This window comes from Aquila chrysaetos, chromosome 7, assembly GCF_900496995.4.
Source record: "Aquila chrysaetos chrysaetos chromosome 7, bAquChr1.4, whole genome shotgun sequence".
Classification (NCBI taxonomy): Eukaryota; Metazoa; Chordata; class Aves; order Accipitriformes; family Accipitridae; genus Aquila; species Aquila chrysaetos.
The window spans coordinates 2,665,549-2,680,508 of NC_044010.1; the positions used below are offsets into that span (position 1 = coordinate 2,665,549).

General features: G+C 47.2%; 2 protein-coding genes across 8 annotated transcripts in view; one reads left to right on the top strand and one right to left on the bottom strand.

The window, feature by feature from the left end:
- Positions 1 to 10,290, bottom strand: part of CTC1 (CST telomere replication complex component 1) — a 17,432-nt gene extending 7,142 nt beyond the window's left edge. For 4 of the 5 annotated variants that reach the window (XR_005932765.1, XM_030019471.2, XM_041124714.1 and 1 more), the window contains exons 1-10: positions 10,171 to 10,290; positions 9,936 to 10,084; positions 7,177 to 7,423; positions 5,472 to 5,668; positions 3,695 to 3,839; positions 2,999 to 3,301; positions 2,699 to 2,827; positions 2,141 to 2,367; positions 452 to 626; positions 167 to 367 (exon numbers count right to left, since the gene is read on the bottom strand). Coding sequence is in view for 4 of the 5 variants with exons in the window: in XM_030019471.2 (XP_029875331.1) it covers positions 167 to 367; positions 452 to 626; positions 2,141 to 2,367; positions 2,699 to 2,827; positions 2,999 to 3,301; positions 3,695 to 3,839; positions 5,472 to 5,668; positions 7,177 to 7,423; positions 9,936 to 10,084; positions 10,171 to 10,191 (1,794 nt within the window). In the remaining variant the exon portion in view is untranslated. Of the gene's footprint in view, positions 1 to 166; positions 368 to 451; positions 627 to 2,140; positions 2,368 to 2,698; positions 2,828 to 2,998; positions 3,302 to 3,694; positions 3,840 to 5,471; positions 5,669 to 7,176; positions 7,424 to 9,581; positions 9,901 to 9,935; positions 10,085 to 10,170 lie in introns of those variants that run through there. The other variant, XM_041124713.1, reaches the window with a different exon arrangement.
- TNFRSF1A (TNF receptor superfamily member 1A) overlaps positions 10,185 to 14,960 on the top strand; it is a 19,105-nt gene continuing 14,329 nt past the window's right edge. The window contains exon 1 of one of the 3 annotated variants that reach the window (XM_041124731.1): positions 10,185 to 10,471. In XM_041124731.1, the coding sequence (XP_040980665.1) occupies positions 10,190 to 10,471 (282 nt within the window). In that variant the 5' untranslated portion in view covers positions 10,185 to 10,189. Of the gene's footprint in view, positions 10,472 to 12,259; positions 12,469 to 13,035; positions 13,243 to 14,960 lie in introns of those variants that run through there. The other 2 variants (XM_030019498.2, XM_041124732.1) reach the window with 2 other exon arrangements.

Genomic DNA, 14,960 nt, shown 5'->3' on the forward strand with positions numbered 1-14,960 from the left:
GCGTAGCAGCAGCCCGAATTCAGCCTGCGTTCAACATACCACAGCTGAGAAAAGCAGTGTCATTCCCTAAAAGGAGGAACAGGCATGCATCAGACAGCGTGCTGGAAAGCATGGGGAGAACCGGGAACTCTCGAGGCACAGACAGTAAAGGGAATAAGGCACTTACCAGTCGGGGCTGGAAACTTCCTGGTGAGACTGTGTAGTAGGACCAGGTCAGTCTGCGATTCAGCTCCTGGGTGCCCATGTGCTGTGCCTCCAAGGGCGAGAGCAGCTGTGATGGACTGAAGCCTTCCCAGCTCTTCTGTTCTGCCACATGACAAACTGCAGACAGAGATGGGGCCTGGCACGGGGGGTTCAGGGTCATATACTAAGAAAAAAGAAAGAAAGAATGAACCAGCTGAGTTTCTTCCCATCAGACAAACAGGAAACAGCCCACAGAGCATCTACTCACCTTCTGCAGGGGACACTGGTGTACTTTTGCTAGAATTTCATTATAAATATCTCTTGCTTCCTCTCTATCTGGCACCACAGCTTGCAGAATAGGGACAAGGAATTTCTCAGCAGCTCCAGCGTTTTGGTGTGTAGACCTAAGCAACGGTCGACGGCGCCCAAAGAAACAAGAAAACCTGAAAAAAATTATGACAGAAGCATTAGCAGTCCTTATTTTTTAGTGAGTTTTGCATGCAAGTCATGGATTCTTTCTGCTTGTTATGAGTGAATATGCTGTGTAGGACAAGAACTAAAGAGAGCACAAAAAGAACATGAAGTGACTAAAAAAGGGAACATTTAAGGGCAATGCAGATTTATGCCAGGCAAGCAGACAAGGAATAGGAAAATACACAGAAGTGGACAGACTGGCAAAATCTTGAAACTCAAGTGGACAAAAAACCCAAACCACCTGAAAATAATCTCCCTCTAAGTCACACAAATGGATCTCCGTGCATTTTGGCTAAGATTGATATGATTACTCATGTTAGGTATACTTGGCTTAGTTTTACAGGATGCAAAAAATCACAAGACAGAAACAACCACAGACTGCTCTTGTTCCAGTATTTTCCTCACGTTGCATTCCTTTCAGAAGTTTAGCTCACTGCTTTTGAATGCCTGGAAGTGATCACACTGCCAGTCAAAATACAACTTAATAACAGAAAATGAACTCAAATAAAAAGAGATAGCAACTAACTCACTGGAACAATTTTCAAGCAGTAGCAGGACTTAGCAATCACATTTAAAGAAAGTGAAAAAGCTAATAAAAACTGAAACGTAGAGCTAGCATCATTCCTGGGGCAAAACTGAAGCTGTTTTATTGGAAATCATGGTAAAAATTCCACAGTGCCAGTAAAGCACAGGAAAACTGAGCATTCTACAAACTGCTACTTGACTGCCCCAGATTAAATATATACATTTCAGTTTTTAGAGTCCAAGGCAGAAGTTACACTGATCAACCATAACTATTCCAGAACAAACACAAATATTTTCACTAACAGAACCCAGAAGTAAACCCAGAAACTGGCCCACAGCTGTCATGCAAACAGAGTGCAGCCATCAGGGATAGCAGGAAGCTGACTGGAAGACCCAGAGGTAAGCATGTGTGGGAAAATCTGCTAAGACAGAGGCTCTCAAACGAATGCTCACGCTACTGGCAATACTCAGAATATCTCAAGGTGATATGTTGAGCAGCTGCTGCTACTTCTGTGAGCAGCCAGGACACCAGAGCCTTTTTATCGGTTGTGATCTGGTTGTAGCAGCCGTTTCCAGCTCCAGCCTCAGTGCCCACCTTGATTTGCCAAGCAAACCATGCTGGCAGGCAGACATCCCTACAGTGCTTCCATATTTCAGGAGAAAAACTTTGCAGGCAGGAGTATGTGAGCACATGCTCTGGAGTGCTGCAGCTTCCCAAGAGCAGTGGGCTTACTGCACATGTACAGAATTTTCTCGTAAGAACAACGGCAAGGTACAAGCAACTGGACATGATGTAAAATCTAGATGAATGGCTTACTTAGGCCTGTAAATCAGAAGCATTTGCTGCTGCTCTTAGTATCGAAGCACAATAATTTTGTGAACCCTTGGTCTAGAAGGCACCCAGCTAGCCCACAAAGCACATTTACACATAGCCTGACTTCAGGAGAACTGTCCTCACCTCTCCTCAAACATCTCCAGGAGGCTCACCAGCCAGAGGTAGAGCGGCATATCAAGATTGTAGTGGAAGAGCAGCTGTAAGTAGAGATTTCCTGAAGAGGCCGGTGGCTGGTAGGGGGTGCTGAGCCTTGAAAAACTCTTCAGCACAACAGTGCTGCTCAGGCAAGCACCAAGTACAATGAAAGGGAAGGACACCAGAGGCTTCTGCAGGAGGTGGACATCGATGAGCTGAAATACAGAGGCATACAACTTAAGAGACAGCTAGTTTTCCACCAGTCCCCAAACCCATCACCCTACCCTAAATTCTTTGTCACTCTACTGGATTGTCTATAAACCCAATGGGCCTGAGAAACCGGCACTGCTTAGGGAGGAATCAGATAACAGTAATTTTGACTCTCATGACCAAGCCTAGACAGTAAGATCCCCAATTTTGTTCCAGATACTTGCCAAAATAATTCCAATCTTCCCATAGTCTTCTGCTGACCCACACACTTGTGAGCCATCCCAGCGCCTGAGTCTTTTCCACTGAATGCTTTAAGACTCATAAGTCTCAGCTTACCTCTACACATGCTCCTGGTCGGAGTCCACGGGCGGAGTTCAACAACTGCTGGTAAGCAAGGCACAAGCAGACTTTGTTATCCAGTAAAAAGAGACCAGCTTGGACATTGAGGATTTTGGTGACAGTTCCCTAAATAGAAAGCAAACAGAAAGTTACAGGAGTGTAGAGAGTCCCAGAACATAAAAGACTCATAGGCCTGAGCAATAAGGAAATAAATTCATGATGAAAATAAGACCTTGCAGGCCAGGAGCTGAAACCCTAGAGCACGAGTGGGTGAAGGTTAAGCCTACGAATCCTTACCACATATGAGATGATTTTGGACTCTTTGGTTGATCTTGGCTTCTCCTCTTCAACTCCCAGCTCCAAGGAGTCACTAAGATGCTCAGCAGTCTCAAGGGAAGAAGATTCAGTGGATTCGCCTTGTAAAGCACTGTCCAGTGGCTGCTCCCTCACCTGCTCTGCACAGTAGGGCAGAAGGCAGGAAGAAACACCGGTGACAAACATCCTTTGTCCAGATTTCTTCAGGCTGGACATACTCAGGCCTGTTATTGTGTAACTGCGACCCAACTGGAGTATATGATGCCATGCCAGCTGGTTGGGCTTCTAGACCAGAGAAACCAAAAGGGACATCAGCATCTCCTGCACTGGAAAAAGTTCTTCCCAACCCCAGTAACCCCACCCAAAAAACCGTTTCCTTTGAGATGACTGCCTCGCACTCTTAGCAAAAGCGTGGTATCTCCAAGATGTTCAGGGACACTGCAACTGTGTGAGGGAGGAGGGCTGTATTTCTGCAGGGCATAGGACTAGACTTCTTACATACAAGGACTATTGTAGGGTGCATGGAATTAAAAAAAAAAAAAAAAAAAAAGAGAGAATCACTAGTAAAAGAAAGAATAAATCAACTCGGAAAGTCAAGGGCAAGCTTCAATGAATTAATTAACTAGCACATACACAGATACAGACGGTGACTTTGTGAGCAAAATTCCAAGGACTTACCTGCACCAGCACAGGGACCCAAACAGCTGAGGTGAAGCACTTCAGAAACAGAAAGAAGAATGTCTTGTGGTGAATACAAAGAAGAGGCCCGAGTCTGGCCAATTCACCTGCCACAGTGAGCTTTGATCTTTTCTTACATGGCATCCTAGAGGGAAATGGAGGAGGCAAAGGAAATCAGAGATGAAAGAACAACTCAAAAGTATCTCAAAAGCAAAATAAGCAAATATGCAGCATGCACTTTCTGGAAATAAAGGATCCAACAAGGTAATATGGTCCATCTTTCAGAGAGGTTTTCAAGACAATATTTGGCTACAAAATTCTTACTTTAACTTTTATATACTAAATCCCTTTGACATTTTAAAAAAAGTTGATATTTGAAGACAGCAGGGTTGTGTTGAACAAATTCACACGTTCCATGACAACAGCCAGATTATAAAAAGCTTTACCACAAACAAGAAGCTAATTATAGGTCAAAAGGGAAAAAAAAAAAAAGTCACAAGCAATTCTTCAGCAGAAAACAGAACTCAGCTTTGTAGATCCATGGAATGTGACACTGTGGAAGCTCCAAGCCTATAAACAAAAGAGGCCTTAAAGCAACAACGGAGTCTTCCTAACAAACTTGGCACAGGGTGAAAGAGCAGCAAAACTGAAAGCAGATGAGAGGAGAGAGGTGACATTTATTTAATCATTTCTGTTTGTCATTTCAAACTTTCATTTCAAAAAATGAAAAAAAAAAATTAATTTCAAACAAACAAATGTTTGTAATTTCATTTGTCATTTTCATTTCAGCTTCTAAGGGACTTGAATATAACCATCCCACTTACTCTAAACAAACACATTCTTGATTTTAAAACATTTAAACAATTATCTAACTTTATGACTTTTTTAAAAAAGAAATACCAGGACATCCACACATACTAGTACCAGCACTTTATTGGTACCATTTTTAAAGAAGGAACATGGAAAATTGGTCAGATACCACGGAATAGCAGAGGAACTTTATGTTAAAGCCTGAGAGTGTACACTGAAATATGGAAATAGTTTTCTTGTTTAGAAAGGTCTGTTGAGCTAAATCAAACACTTAAGCTTAAAGTAAGTTTCTCACAAGCAGATAAACCCAATTAAAACAAAACTAAAAAGAAACTAAAGCAGCCTGACTAGTGACATTTTATTGTTATTATATTACACCAAGAATTCTCTACTCAAGAAGATAAAACATGATCAAGCACAACCTGAAATTATCAGCTTCAGTAAGATTTGCAATTCCACTGGCTACATTTTCACATACTGTAAGTATTATTTCCACTAAAGACAACAGGCACCTTTATCTCAGCAATCTGATAAGAACTTGACTGGTAGTGTACATTAATTTCATATTAGAATCTAGAATTACTTTCAGTAATACTTTTGGTTCACTGTAGGTTCAAAAAAAAAGAAAAAGTTGTGCTAATCCAAAGAGTGAATTTTAGCCTCAGTGAAAGTTGAATCATCACTTTGTTCTCATGTCCCTTCTGTAGTATCAAAATCCATCTGGAAATAATTAAAATTTGTCTTATTTTGTCAAAATACAGAATAAAAACTTCTGGTAAAATCCTGGAAAACAGCTGATTAATGAAAAGTGGCTTTATTGTATAACTTTTACTTCCACCGCTCACTGTTATGCTTCCACCTATGGCAGAAACAGAATTTGGCTCTTCCTGAAGCCAAGTGCTCTTCATAGCACCTGCCAAACCAGAGCAACAGTGCTATGATGGAGTTAAGCACACTGGGTGTTTACCTGGAGGTAAGCAGTAGCTCAGCTGATACCGGGTAGGTGACTGGAATGCTGTCAGGTACTTCCTTTGGGAGATTTACTGGCACTGGATCCACCAGGATTTCCACATACCCTGTTGCACTCTGGTCTGTCTGTGGTATATATGACCAGCTTGGGAAAAGGAACAGTGAATCCAGCCACTCAAGTTGAAAATACAGGAGCTAAGACAAAAGATAACGAGATAAAGGCTTGAGATGAGTTACAGTATGTTTTCTCAGCATTAATTACAAAGTTCATTACTAATTTGCCCTTGCATGCACACCACAAACTCTTGTTCTACTGCTGGGCTTCATTACTAAATGAGAACAGTGTTTTCTGCCCACTCTCTTATCTTCCATGGAGAACTTCTGTCCTTCTAGATGCAAATCTGGATTTGCTGAGCTCTACAGCTAGCATTTCCTGGGCTATAGTCACACCCTCCTGGCAAGGTAATAATTAATTCGCTGCAAGGCTTAGTTATTTTCAGACTATTTTTCTAAAACACTCATCTGCTTTCTCTCCCCCTGTGTTTTCGGTTAGAAGTTCATACCAATATAACTTTTTCCTAGTCTGCACCTCCTTGGAAAGCACAACCTCCGTGCTCTTTCATCACCACTCTAGGGGCTACCTCTTATCTAGAGTCCCCTTGCAACGACCTTCAGAAAGCTTTTAATTCAATTGTCACACAAGTTATTATTTCCTGAAAGTATGTCATCAGTGCATCACTGAACACCCAGTACAACTCTCCAGAAAGTTATTTCTGCTCCACTAGTTGGAATTCAACAAATAGAGGGTTGTGCTATGACCTCCAGGTCTCCCAGGCTACCTCATACTGCTGAGAATTTAACAGAACTGTACATTAGGCTGTCTCTTTTTTCAAGACCAGCGCATTCAATATTTGTTCTTCTAGTGTCCTGGCTGCGGCTGGGATAGAGTTAATTTTCTTCTTAGTAGCTGGTACAGTGTGTTTTGGACTTAGTGTGAAAATAATGTTGATAACACACTGATGTTTTAGTTGTTGCTAAGTAGCACTTATCCTAAGTTAAGGATTTTTCAGTTTCCCATGCTCTGCCAGCGAGGAGGTGCACAAGAATCTGGAAGGGAGCATAGCCAGGACAGCTGACCCAAACTAGCCAAAGGGATATTCCATACCATAGAACGTCACGCTCAGTACATAAACTGTGGGGAGTTGGCTGGGTGGGGCAGATCACTGCTCGGGCATCAGTCAGTGGGTGGTGAGCGACTGCATTGTGCATCACTTGTCTTTTCTTGGGTTTTCTTTCTTTTTTTTTTTTGGTATATTTCTTTTCATTACTATTATTATTATATTTTATTATTGTTAATACTATATTTTCTTTTACTTCAGTTATTAAACCATTCTTATCTCAACCCATGAGTTTTACTTTCTTTTTTCAGTGCTCCTCCCCATCCCACTGGGAGGGGAGGAAGTGAGCGAGCGGCTGCGTGGTGCTTAGTTGCTGCCTGGGGTTAAACCACAACACCTAGCAATGACAAGTTTGACATATTCTATCCTCTCCCCAGGATCTGAGCTTGCTGTTTTCCCACCTGTTACATAGATGTGTTATTTCCCTTGCTACAGACATTGGCAGACTGTTTGAAGCCCCTGGTGGTCTGCAACACTGCCCCAGAAGTGGGAATAAACACAGAATCCCTCAGACTGAGGACATACCTCACACGGAATTATCCCAGTATTGTCTTTCACGTATAGGCAACCATCTACCAACTTCTCTTTGTCCTCTTGCCTTCCATCTGTTAAATAGCCAACCAAGATCAGGTAAGTCCTTGGCAAAGCGCTCTGCATGGGTAAAGCACCTTGTCCTTGATGAGCCCATTCTTTAAATTCATTAGTGCTCCAGGTCAGGTGGCTGCAGCATGGCATGCACTGCTGATGCTGTAGGTCAGAGATGGAGATGAAACTGGAAAGAAAAGAAAAGCAAGACTATAGAAAAACCTCAGTCTGCAAAGTTTGGGAATTGCAGTGATTGCTGCAGTGGACAAAGCTTGCTAAGTCAGAAAAGCCTTAGCTATTGGCACGGCCTGATGATACCACATGGCAAGAATCAACCCATTCACTGGCATTTATCAAGGACCTCTCTCAGCTCAGTCAACCCGTTTTGCTTGAGCACCATCTCTGAAAACAGACATTCTTTGCTACTATGGCCACCTGAGCAGGCATGTGGAAGACTTGGAAACAGAAAAAAATTGAAAGTTGATAAAGTGGAACATGTTTTCAGGTACATGTAGGGGGAGGTGAGAGGGAGGACAGTTATTTTATCAGACATTTATCAGTTATATGATCAGACATTTTTAGCTTGAATGGGAGACTCTGTGAGGAAATCCCCAACAACTGCTCAAGACAGTTTACATATCAGTAATGAACACAGCTAAATACAGACTAATTCCATCATCTGGTGCTAAAAAGTGCTGAACTGTAGTGAAAGCAAGGCTGAACAACTTCTAGATGAAGATTGTAACAGTTTTGGAAAAAATTCTCTCCTGTAGATAGCTTACACAATACAAATCTGAGAGACTGCAAGCCAGTAATCTTAGACTGGGCCTTCACTTATAAGACCACAGCCAAGCTAGCCCTGAATCTTTCCACCTACCCTCCCGGCTTTGGGGAGAGGGGGGAGAAAGAGATGTAGCACCAAATCAACCCCATGTGAAGCCGTCTGCAGTTTAGCATCTATCACGCCTAGACTGACCACGGTACTGAATATGGGAGAACAAGGTAGCATCCTCACTAGATTCTAAGCCTTTTCAGTGTTTGTGTGGTCATGACAGCATTCATCATTGTTTACATCCTGGCTCTCTATGCTAGAGAATTAGCAAGAGTCTTCTGTCCATGCTAACATCAACACTGAAAGAGCAAATACAAACTGGTCTCCAGCTAGTGATTTTGGTACTTGTTTCCAGTGAGGTTAGCTGACAATTTTAGGTTGTGAAACTGGAGCTCTATTCACAACGCCCACTCGCTCAGTAGCGGGACATAAATTCAGAGAGTACGAATTTGAAGAGTTTCACTTGATTAGTCAGATATCAAAGGTTCAAAGCCAGAAACCAGTCTAGACGAGTGATGGGTCTGAATCAGCTATAAATAGTATTTATATACAAAATTAATCAGAAGAGATAAACGTATGCAGGTAATGTTGTGCATTTGGCAGGAATCTGAACAGGAGAAAGACTAGCTGAAAAGGACATAAGCAAACGTCTCCATCCTCAGAGACAGAGCAGCACCAGGAATAATTCTGGTATCCATGATCTACAAGGAGAACAGTGCTGCTCATGTTTTCATCACGTGCTGACTGCTTTTTGGGAGAAACCAAAACTACAGCGGCACCTGTAACAGATCCTGGTTATCCCATACAGAGAACTAACTGGACCCTCTTCTGGTGCTCTAGAGCTTGATGGTTAGCTGTGGATGTACCATGCTGCTCACAAACAGAGCACTGGCCTCATACAAGCCAAATACCAACTACCTTCAACTCTTCTCTATGAATTCCCCTTAATATAAACCAAACTCTGGTCTAAACATTGTAAAATATAGTCTATAGAAAAAATATGGCTTAGGAGAACAGTTTAGCTGGTATGAAAGACCTACCACCTACATTTATAAACTGTTAGTATAAAATTAAAGGCCACAAGTCCCTAATCAATTCCAGTTGACCTTTGTCCCAAAACCACCTGTGCCAGGGGTTTTAATCTCCCACCGTAAATTGGAGCAAGAGAGAAATAGATCCAGACGAGCCAAACCTTCCAATCTGGCGCTCTCTCAGCAAGTTGCGTGTTTTTCATGACAGTAAGCACCCAAAAGCCTTTTACCAACTAAAATAGGGACAACACTACCCTAGATTGCCCCCCTTTGTGAAGGTGCACACTCGAAGGCAGACCTCGGCTGGCCAACAGCCTCGGAGACCATGCCCAGGACCAGCCTCCCGAGCAGACTAGCAGGATCCAGCCGGGAAGCCTCCGTGCAAACGCTGTGCAGTACAGCAACTCGTTGTCAGCGAGATGCCCTACTTTGGTTACACACTCTACCTACCGCAGACTAGCGGATACGGTGCTTAATCATACCGCAAGAGCGATCGGGGGCGCATCGAAGCCAAGAAAACGCATGCGGTTACCCCGTCTTCGACAACATCCCTCCCACACCCAGCATCCGGGGCAAGCATCGCACATGAACGAGCTGCGCTCGCCTGGCGGCTGCTCCTGCTTGCTGTTCCTGCTGCTGCTGCTCCAGCCGCCGTGCTGAGCTCCGGAGAAGACCCGGGGCTGCAGCCGGGCCCTGCAACGGGTGCGTGTGGGCCTTCCTCCGGCACCTGCCGCGTACGGGCGATGGGAGAGCGCCGGCACCGGGCCCAAAGGGATCCCCCCCCGGCTCCGTCCCCTCACCCCTCTCCGTCCTTCCCCTCCCCGCCCCGCCGTCACCTGTAGCCGAGCGGCAGGTCCCCGCCAACCGCGCTCCGCAGGCACCGCAGCACCGCGTCCAGCTGTGGCGGCTCCGGCCCGTCAGGCCCTTCGCGGGCAGGGAGCGCACGGCGGGCGAAGTCCCGAGCCTCCTGCAGCCAGCGCTGCTCCTACGGAGAAGCAAAAAAAAAAAGGGGCTTCAGCGCCGAGGGCGCGGGGAGACCCTGGAGCCTTCCCCCCGCCCCGGGTCACTCACGGCCGAGTTGGGCTCCGCCATGACAGCGCCAAGCCGGGGCGCGCGGCTCACGGCGTTACCATGGCGACGCGGCGGCGGGAAACGCGCAAGGCCCGCCGGGAGCGCCGTCGATCCGCCAACCCGCCGGTCTCCGCCCCCTCCCTCCCCTCCGGCCAATCGCCGCCGCCCCCCGCTCGGCGCTCCCCCCCCCCCCCCCCCCCCCCCGGGCGGCGGGAGGCGCGCGGGGGCGGTCGCAGCTCCTCGGCCCCCCGGTCGTTGCGCGGGCGAGCGGGCGGGCAGGCGAACTGCAGCTGCCCCTGAGGTAAAAAAGTCTCGCCACGGCGGCGAGAGCCTTTTCACTCACCGGGGCCGTCCCTCACGCAGAGGGCTGGCGAGAAACGGTAACCCGGGGGGGCTCCGCAGGCCGGGAGTAAAGGGGCCGCGCTGACAGACGAGCTGAAGTGCAGCGGCTGCGTGACAGAAGCGCGGCACATAGTCACGGAGCCTCGGGGAACGCTGAAGGGCTGGCAGGCCACAGGGAGACGGCGGGGTGGGAGGCTGGCGTGGGCTTGGGAGTTCTGGTGAAAGCTGGGAAGTGGATGTGCGCGGATGCGTTTGACGTTAATGGAAATGTCAAACGTGCGGCGGGCTGTGAGATTGCTCTTCCCCAACCCGAGCTTCGGGAAGAGTAAAACGTGAAGGTTTGTGGGGATTTCTCCTGTGTGACACTTGTGTGGTTCTGGAGAAATGCTTTTTCTTTTTTTGGAAGGCTGAAGCTCTGTGAAGTTTTAAGGGTGTGCCTCATCCCCTCATCTGACAGTATGGGATAAACCTGAAACAATCCATTAAAACCATGATTTCCTCCTCCACAGAATATACTCATCATGGGTGCATGAGAATTTTTCCTTTAGGGGATAATTTTGTATTGTCCTTGTTCAAGGCAAGGAAATGAACTAGACAAAACTTGATAAACCTTTTCCATCTCGGGAGATGGCTGCAGCCTGGTAACAGGTTATTCTGCCATTTCCTTCCCTCCTGGAACCTGCAGCTGTAAAGTCAGAGCCGTTCCAAGCCCGAAGTGCAGAAGAGAGCTATGTAGCTGTCTGGCCCTCCTTATTTTGTCCAGTGCCCATGCCATTGCTGGCTTCCACACAGCAGATGAGCAACTCCGTGGTGGACATGGGTGTTGCTGCAGCAATTCAGGCAGCGCATAGAGTGAATTGTACATGTGTTTTGGGCTTAACACACGTGAAATGGGCGTATTCTTCCAAAACAACGCTTAGTAGCTCAATTTAATGCCTTTGACAGTAGTACGGAGATGATTTCAGAAAATGGGGGGGAGCGCTCCCTGTCACAAACTGACAGCTGGAAGATGGGTGCTGCAGCTGTTTCCATTCACAGTCCCTTCTGTTGGTGATACCTGTCTCTTGCAGAAAAGAACGGCCAATTCCTGTCACCCCTAGCAGGCGAGGAGTCGAGACCGGCTCGCTAACATGGGCAGCTTGTTATCTCAAGAATGGAAATAGTTCTGAAACAGCACGAGGGCAAGGTCTTAACGGGCAACAAATAAAGGGGAGTTCTTTATCATTCAGCCACTTATTCCTTACTGTATTTTTTTTCCTAAACGCTATCGTTAAGAGCACATGTTAAATGAAGCAGAGCTCACGCAGAGTGTTACGTATGCTTTGCTGTTACGTTTGCACTGTCAATGCAGCTGGTTCACAGGAGCGTACAAGAAAATGGGTGTTTTAAGTTAAAAAAGTACAGGGCAGGCTCTAAATATGCTAGTTTTGGCTGATAAATACCTTCCTTTAAAATTATTTAGGTGCTGACAAGGCAGTTAAGATGCAGAGAGTCCTTTTTCTTACAACGACACGCTTAAGCTTCACACGAACTTAACGTGGAAAGCACGGCTGAGAGGTGAAACACTCCTACGTCAGGAAACTTTAAGGTTACGGTGACCCTCCTTTGACTCCCTTTCCCGTGTATTTTCTAGCAGTTTTAGCCACCCGATGCACCGCCGGCTCTTCCTTCTTCAGCTTGTCCATCTCGGGGTTGAAGGCGAAAGGCCGCCGGGAGCCGGTTTGCGGAGGGCGGGGCGCGGCGGCGGGACGCCTCCCCGTTCGCCTCCCCTCTTTCCTGCCGCCGCTACCGCTGCCAGGAAGTTGGAGAACGGGGTAGTTTCGCTCCGAGCTGCTCCGGCCGGGGCTGGGCAGGGCTGGGGCGGCTTCCTCTGGACGCCGGGAACCCTGCCATGGGGACGTAGCGGGCCGCGGAGCCATGCGCGGCCCGGCGCTGCCCTGCAGCTCGCTGGGGACGGTAAGTCACGGCGAAGGGGGGGGGGGGGGGTTCGCCGCTCCCCGCGGGACGGGACCGTGCCCCAGCGGGGCACCGCCTCGGCCGGCGGCGGCTCCGGTTTGTTGGCTCTCTCTCCCGCCCCGGGAGCTGCAGCCGGTTGCGGGGTTGCAGCGCCGGTGTACAGCCGCGGAGCTTTCGGGCCCGGGCTCCCTTCGTTCCTTCTCGCCGCCGTAGGGCTCCCCGTCGCTCCGGGTCTGCGGACAGCCCGCTTTCTGCTCCCGCTCTGCGGGGGCTTTGCTTTCCCCGGCGGCAGCCCCGTGCCGGAGCGGGGGCGGGGGCAGCGCCGGCGGTGGGAGCCATTTTCTCCTGCGGAGGGGCGAGGTTGGGCTGTCGTGGTGGAGCGGGAGGCTGGAGCCGGTCGGGAAGCCGAGCCGCGCCAGGCTCGCCGTCACCTGGCCGCCGTGCGGTGTAACCGGGCTGCGGGGCCGGTGAGGCGAGGCCGGCGGTGCTTGCTCCTTCCTTCCCTCCCTCCCTGCCCACCGCTGGGTTCGCCGACCCCGTTTCCGGGGTTGATCCCTGAGTCAGGGAAAAGGCGGCTGGATTTACGGGAACGGCGGAGGATTTCCTGGAGTCCGCGGCGCGGCCGTTTTAACTCGCGAGGCGCGGGGCTATCCCGGCACGGAGCCGTCCGGTGCTGGGCTCCCCGCCGCCGGTGTGCGGGGCTCGGCTGCCAGCGGGGGAGGACGAGCCGCCTCTGACTCAGCCGGCTCCGCTTTGCTGTGCCGTCGGCCGCAGGTGCTTGCGGTCGTACCGCCGGGGACGGGGATGGGCGCGTTGCTGTTATTAAAGCAAGGGAAGCATTATTGCCACTCTGCGGGCGTTTAAACAAAGATTAGCGGGCTGTACCTGCGCCCCAAACCATGGGATTTGTTTAAAAGCAAGTTTGCCTTCGCTGGTAAATCTTCTTTAGCCTTCTTGGGTATCCTAGGTCAAGATTTCTAAGCTGTCTGTTGTAATTTTGCAGGTGAAAAAGTTACTTGTAAAAGAAATCCGAGAGTTCTATGAATAACCTGACTGCTAGAGGTGAACGACCATTCAGTATCAGCAGATGTGTGATAAAGCAGTGACAGTTGGGGTGGTGTCACTTAGTTAGCATCGTGACGTGGCTATGAATTCTGGTATAGAAGTTACAAGGTCAAACTGTTTATCCCTAAATACCTGAGCATCCTAGTAACAAACACTTGTGCTTGACTGCACGGGACTTGTAATGTTGGGTTAGTTGTTAATTTGCTGTCAAAAAGTTGTGACAACACTACTCAAAGTTACCTTCTTCCAAAAGCTCTATTTTTTTGCACTGGGAAGCTTTGAGAAACCAGGTAATAGAGTTACGACTAGCACTGGCAGGACAACAGGACTAAAACTGTGGAGTAGGAGCGCTCTACACCTTGACTCTAACTGTGGATCACTTACAATCTTAGGGCCTAGGGTAGGATACATAAACCGTTGACTTAAATACAGATTTCAAAGCAGTTAGCAAACCTGGAAAAGTGTATTTCTCACTTAAGTATAGTGGTGCACACATTTTGCTGTAATTCAGATACTATATGTGATATTATTCATGCTGTTGGCAATAAAATGCACAAAAAAATCATTGGATTCCCCAAATTAATTTTATTGTCTTCAGTTAAATAATATGCTGGAGGAAGAGTGTCCTTCAGTGGGATTTCTTTTTCTTTTTGAGGACATTTTCCCCCTCCTATGCTCATGTCATTTCAAGTTCTCAGTAACACCACACTCACTCATTACAGATAATGTTTATCTTTTCCATAAAATCATATTATTTTTTTCAGTGTTATAACTCTCACTCTCTTGCATGGCCTTCCATCTTCTATTTACTTTCCATATCATCCCACGTTTGCCCTCATGGCCTTTCTTATTCCCTTGATGCCCCCCTTCTAGTTTGCTCATTCTTTTATGTTTCCTCTGATTCTTCAAAATTTCCTGTAGCTTGTTTCCATGCATTTTCTCTTTTTGTGTGTCTGTAATCTCATTTCCAGGTCCTCTGTGTTTTCCCCATGCACTCCTAACTTTCACAGTGGAAAAAGTGGCAGCTGTCTTTGCTGAGGCCAGTGTGTTTTCGGTCTCATTTAAGAAAAAAAAAAAAAAAAAATAGTTTAATTTATTAAAGGCAGTTCAGTTTTATGAATAAAAAATAGCCACAAGGGTGCTTCTGGCATTGATTCCTTTTGAAGGTAAAGGGAGGAATTGCAATTTTGAAGTTAGAAGCTATGTTATATAAAAATTGAAAATCAAGCCACCAAGTGCATTGTAAGAGAGAACTGTTGGGCCTACCATCCTGTTTCCAGTAGTGGCCAACAGCAGGTATCTACCAAGAAGTTTGGAGCAGGGCAAGCGTACTACAATGAAAAATAAAAATACTTTCCCAGCTTCCAGTGATCTGTGACTGTAGGAATTCCCGAGTCAAAATGGTGTCTTCATATTTTGGACCCCTG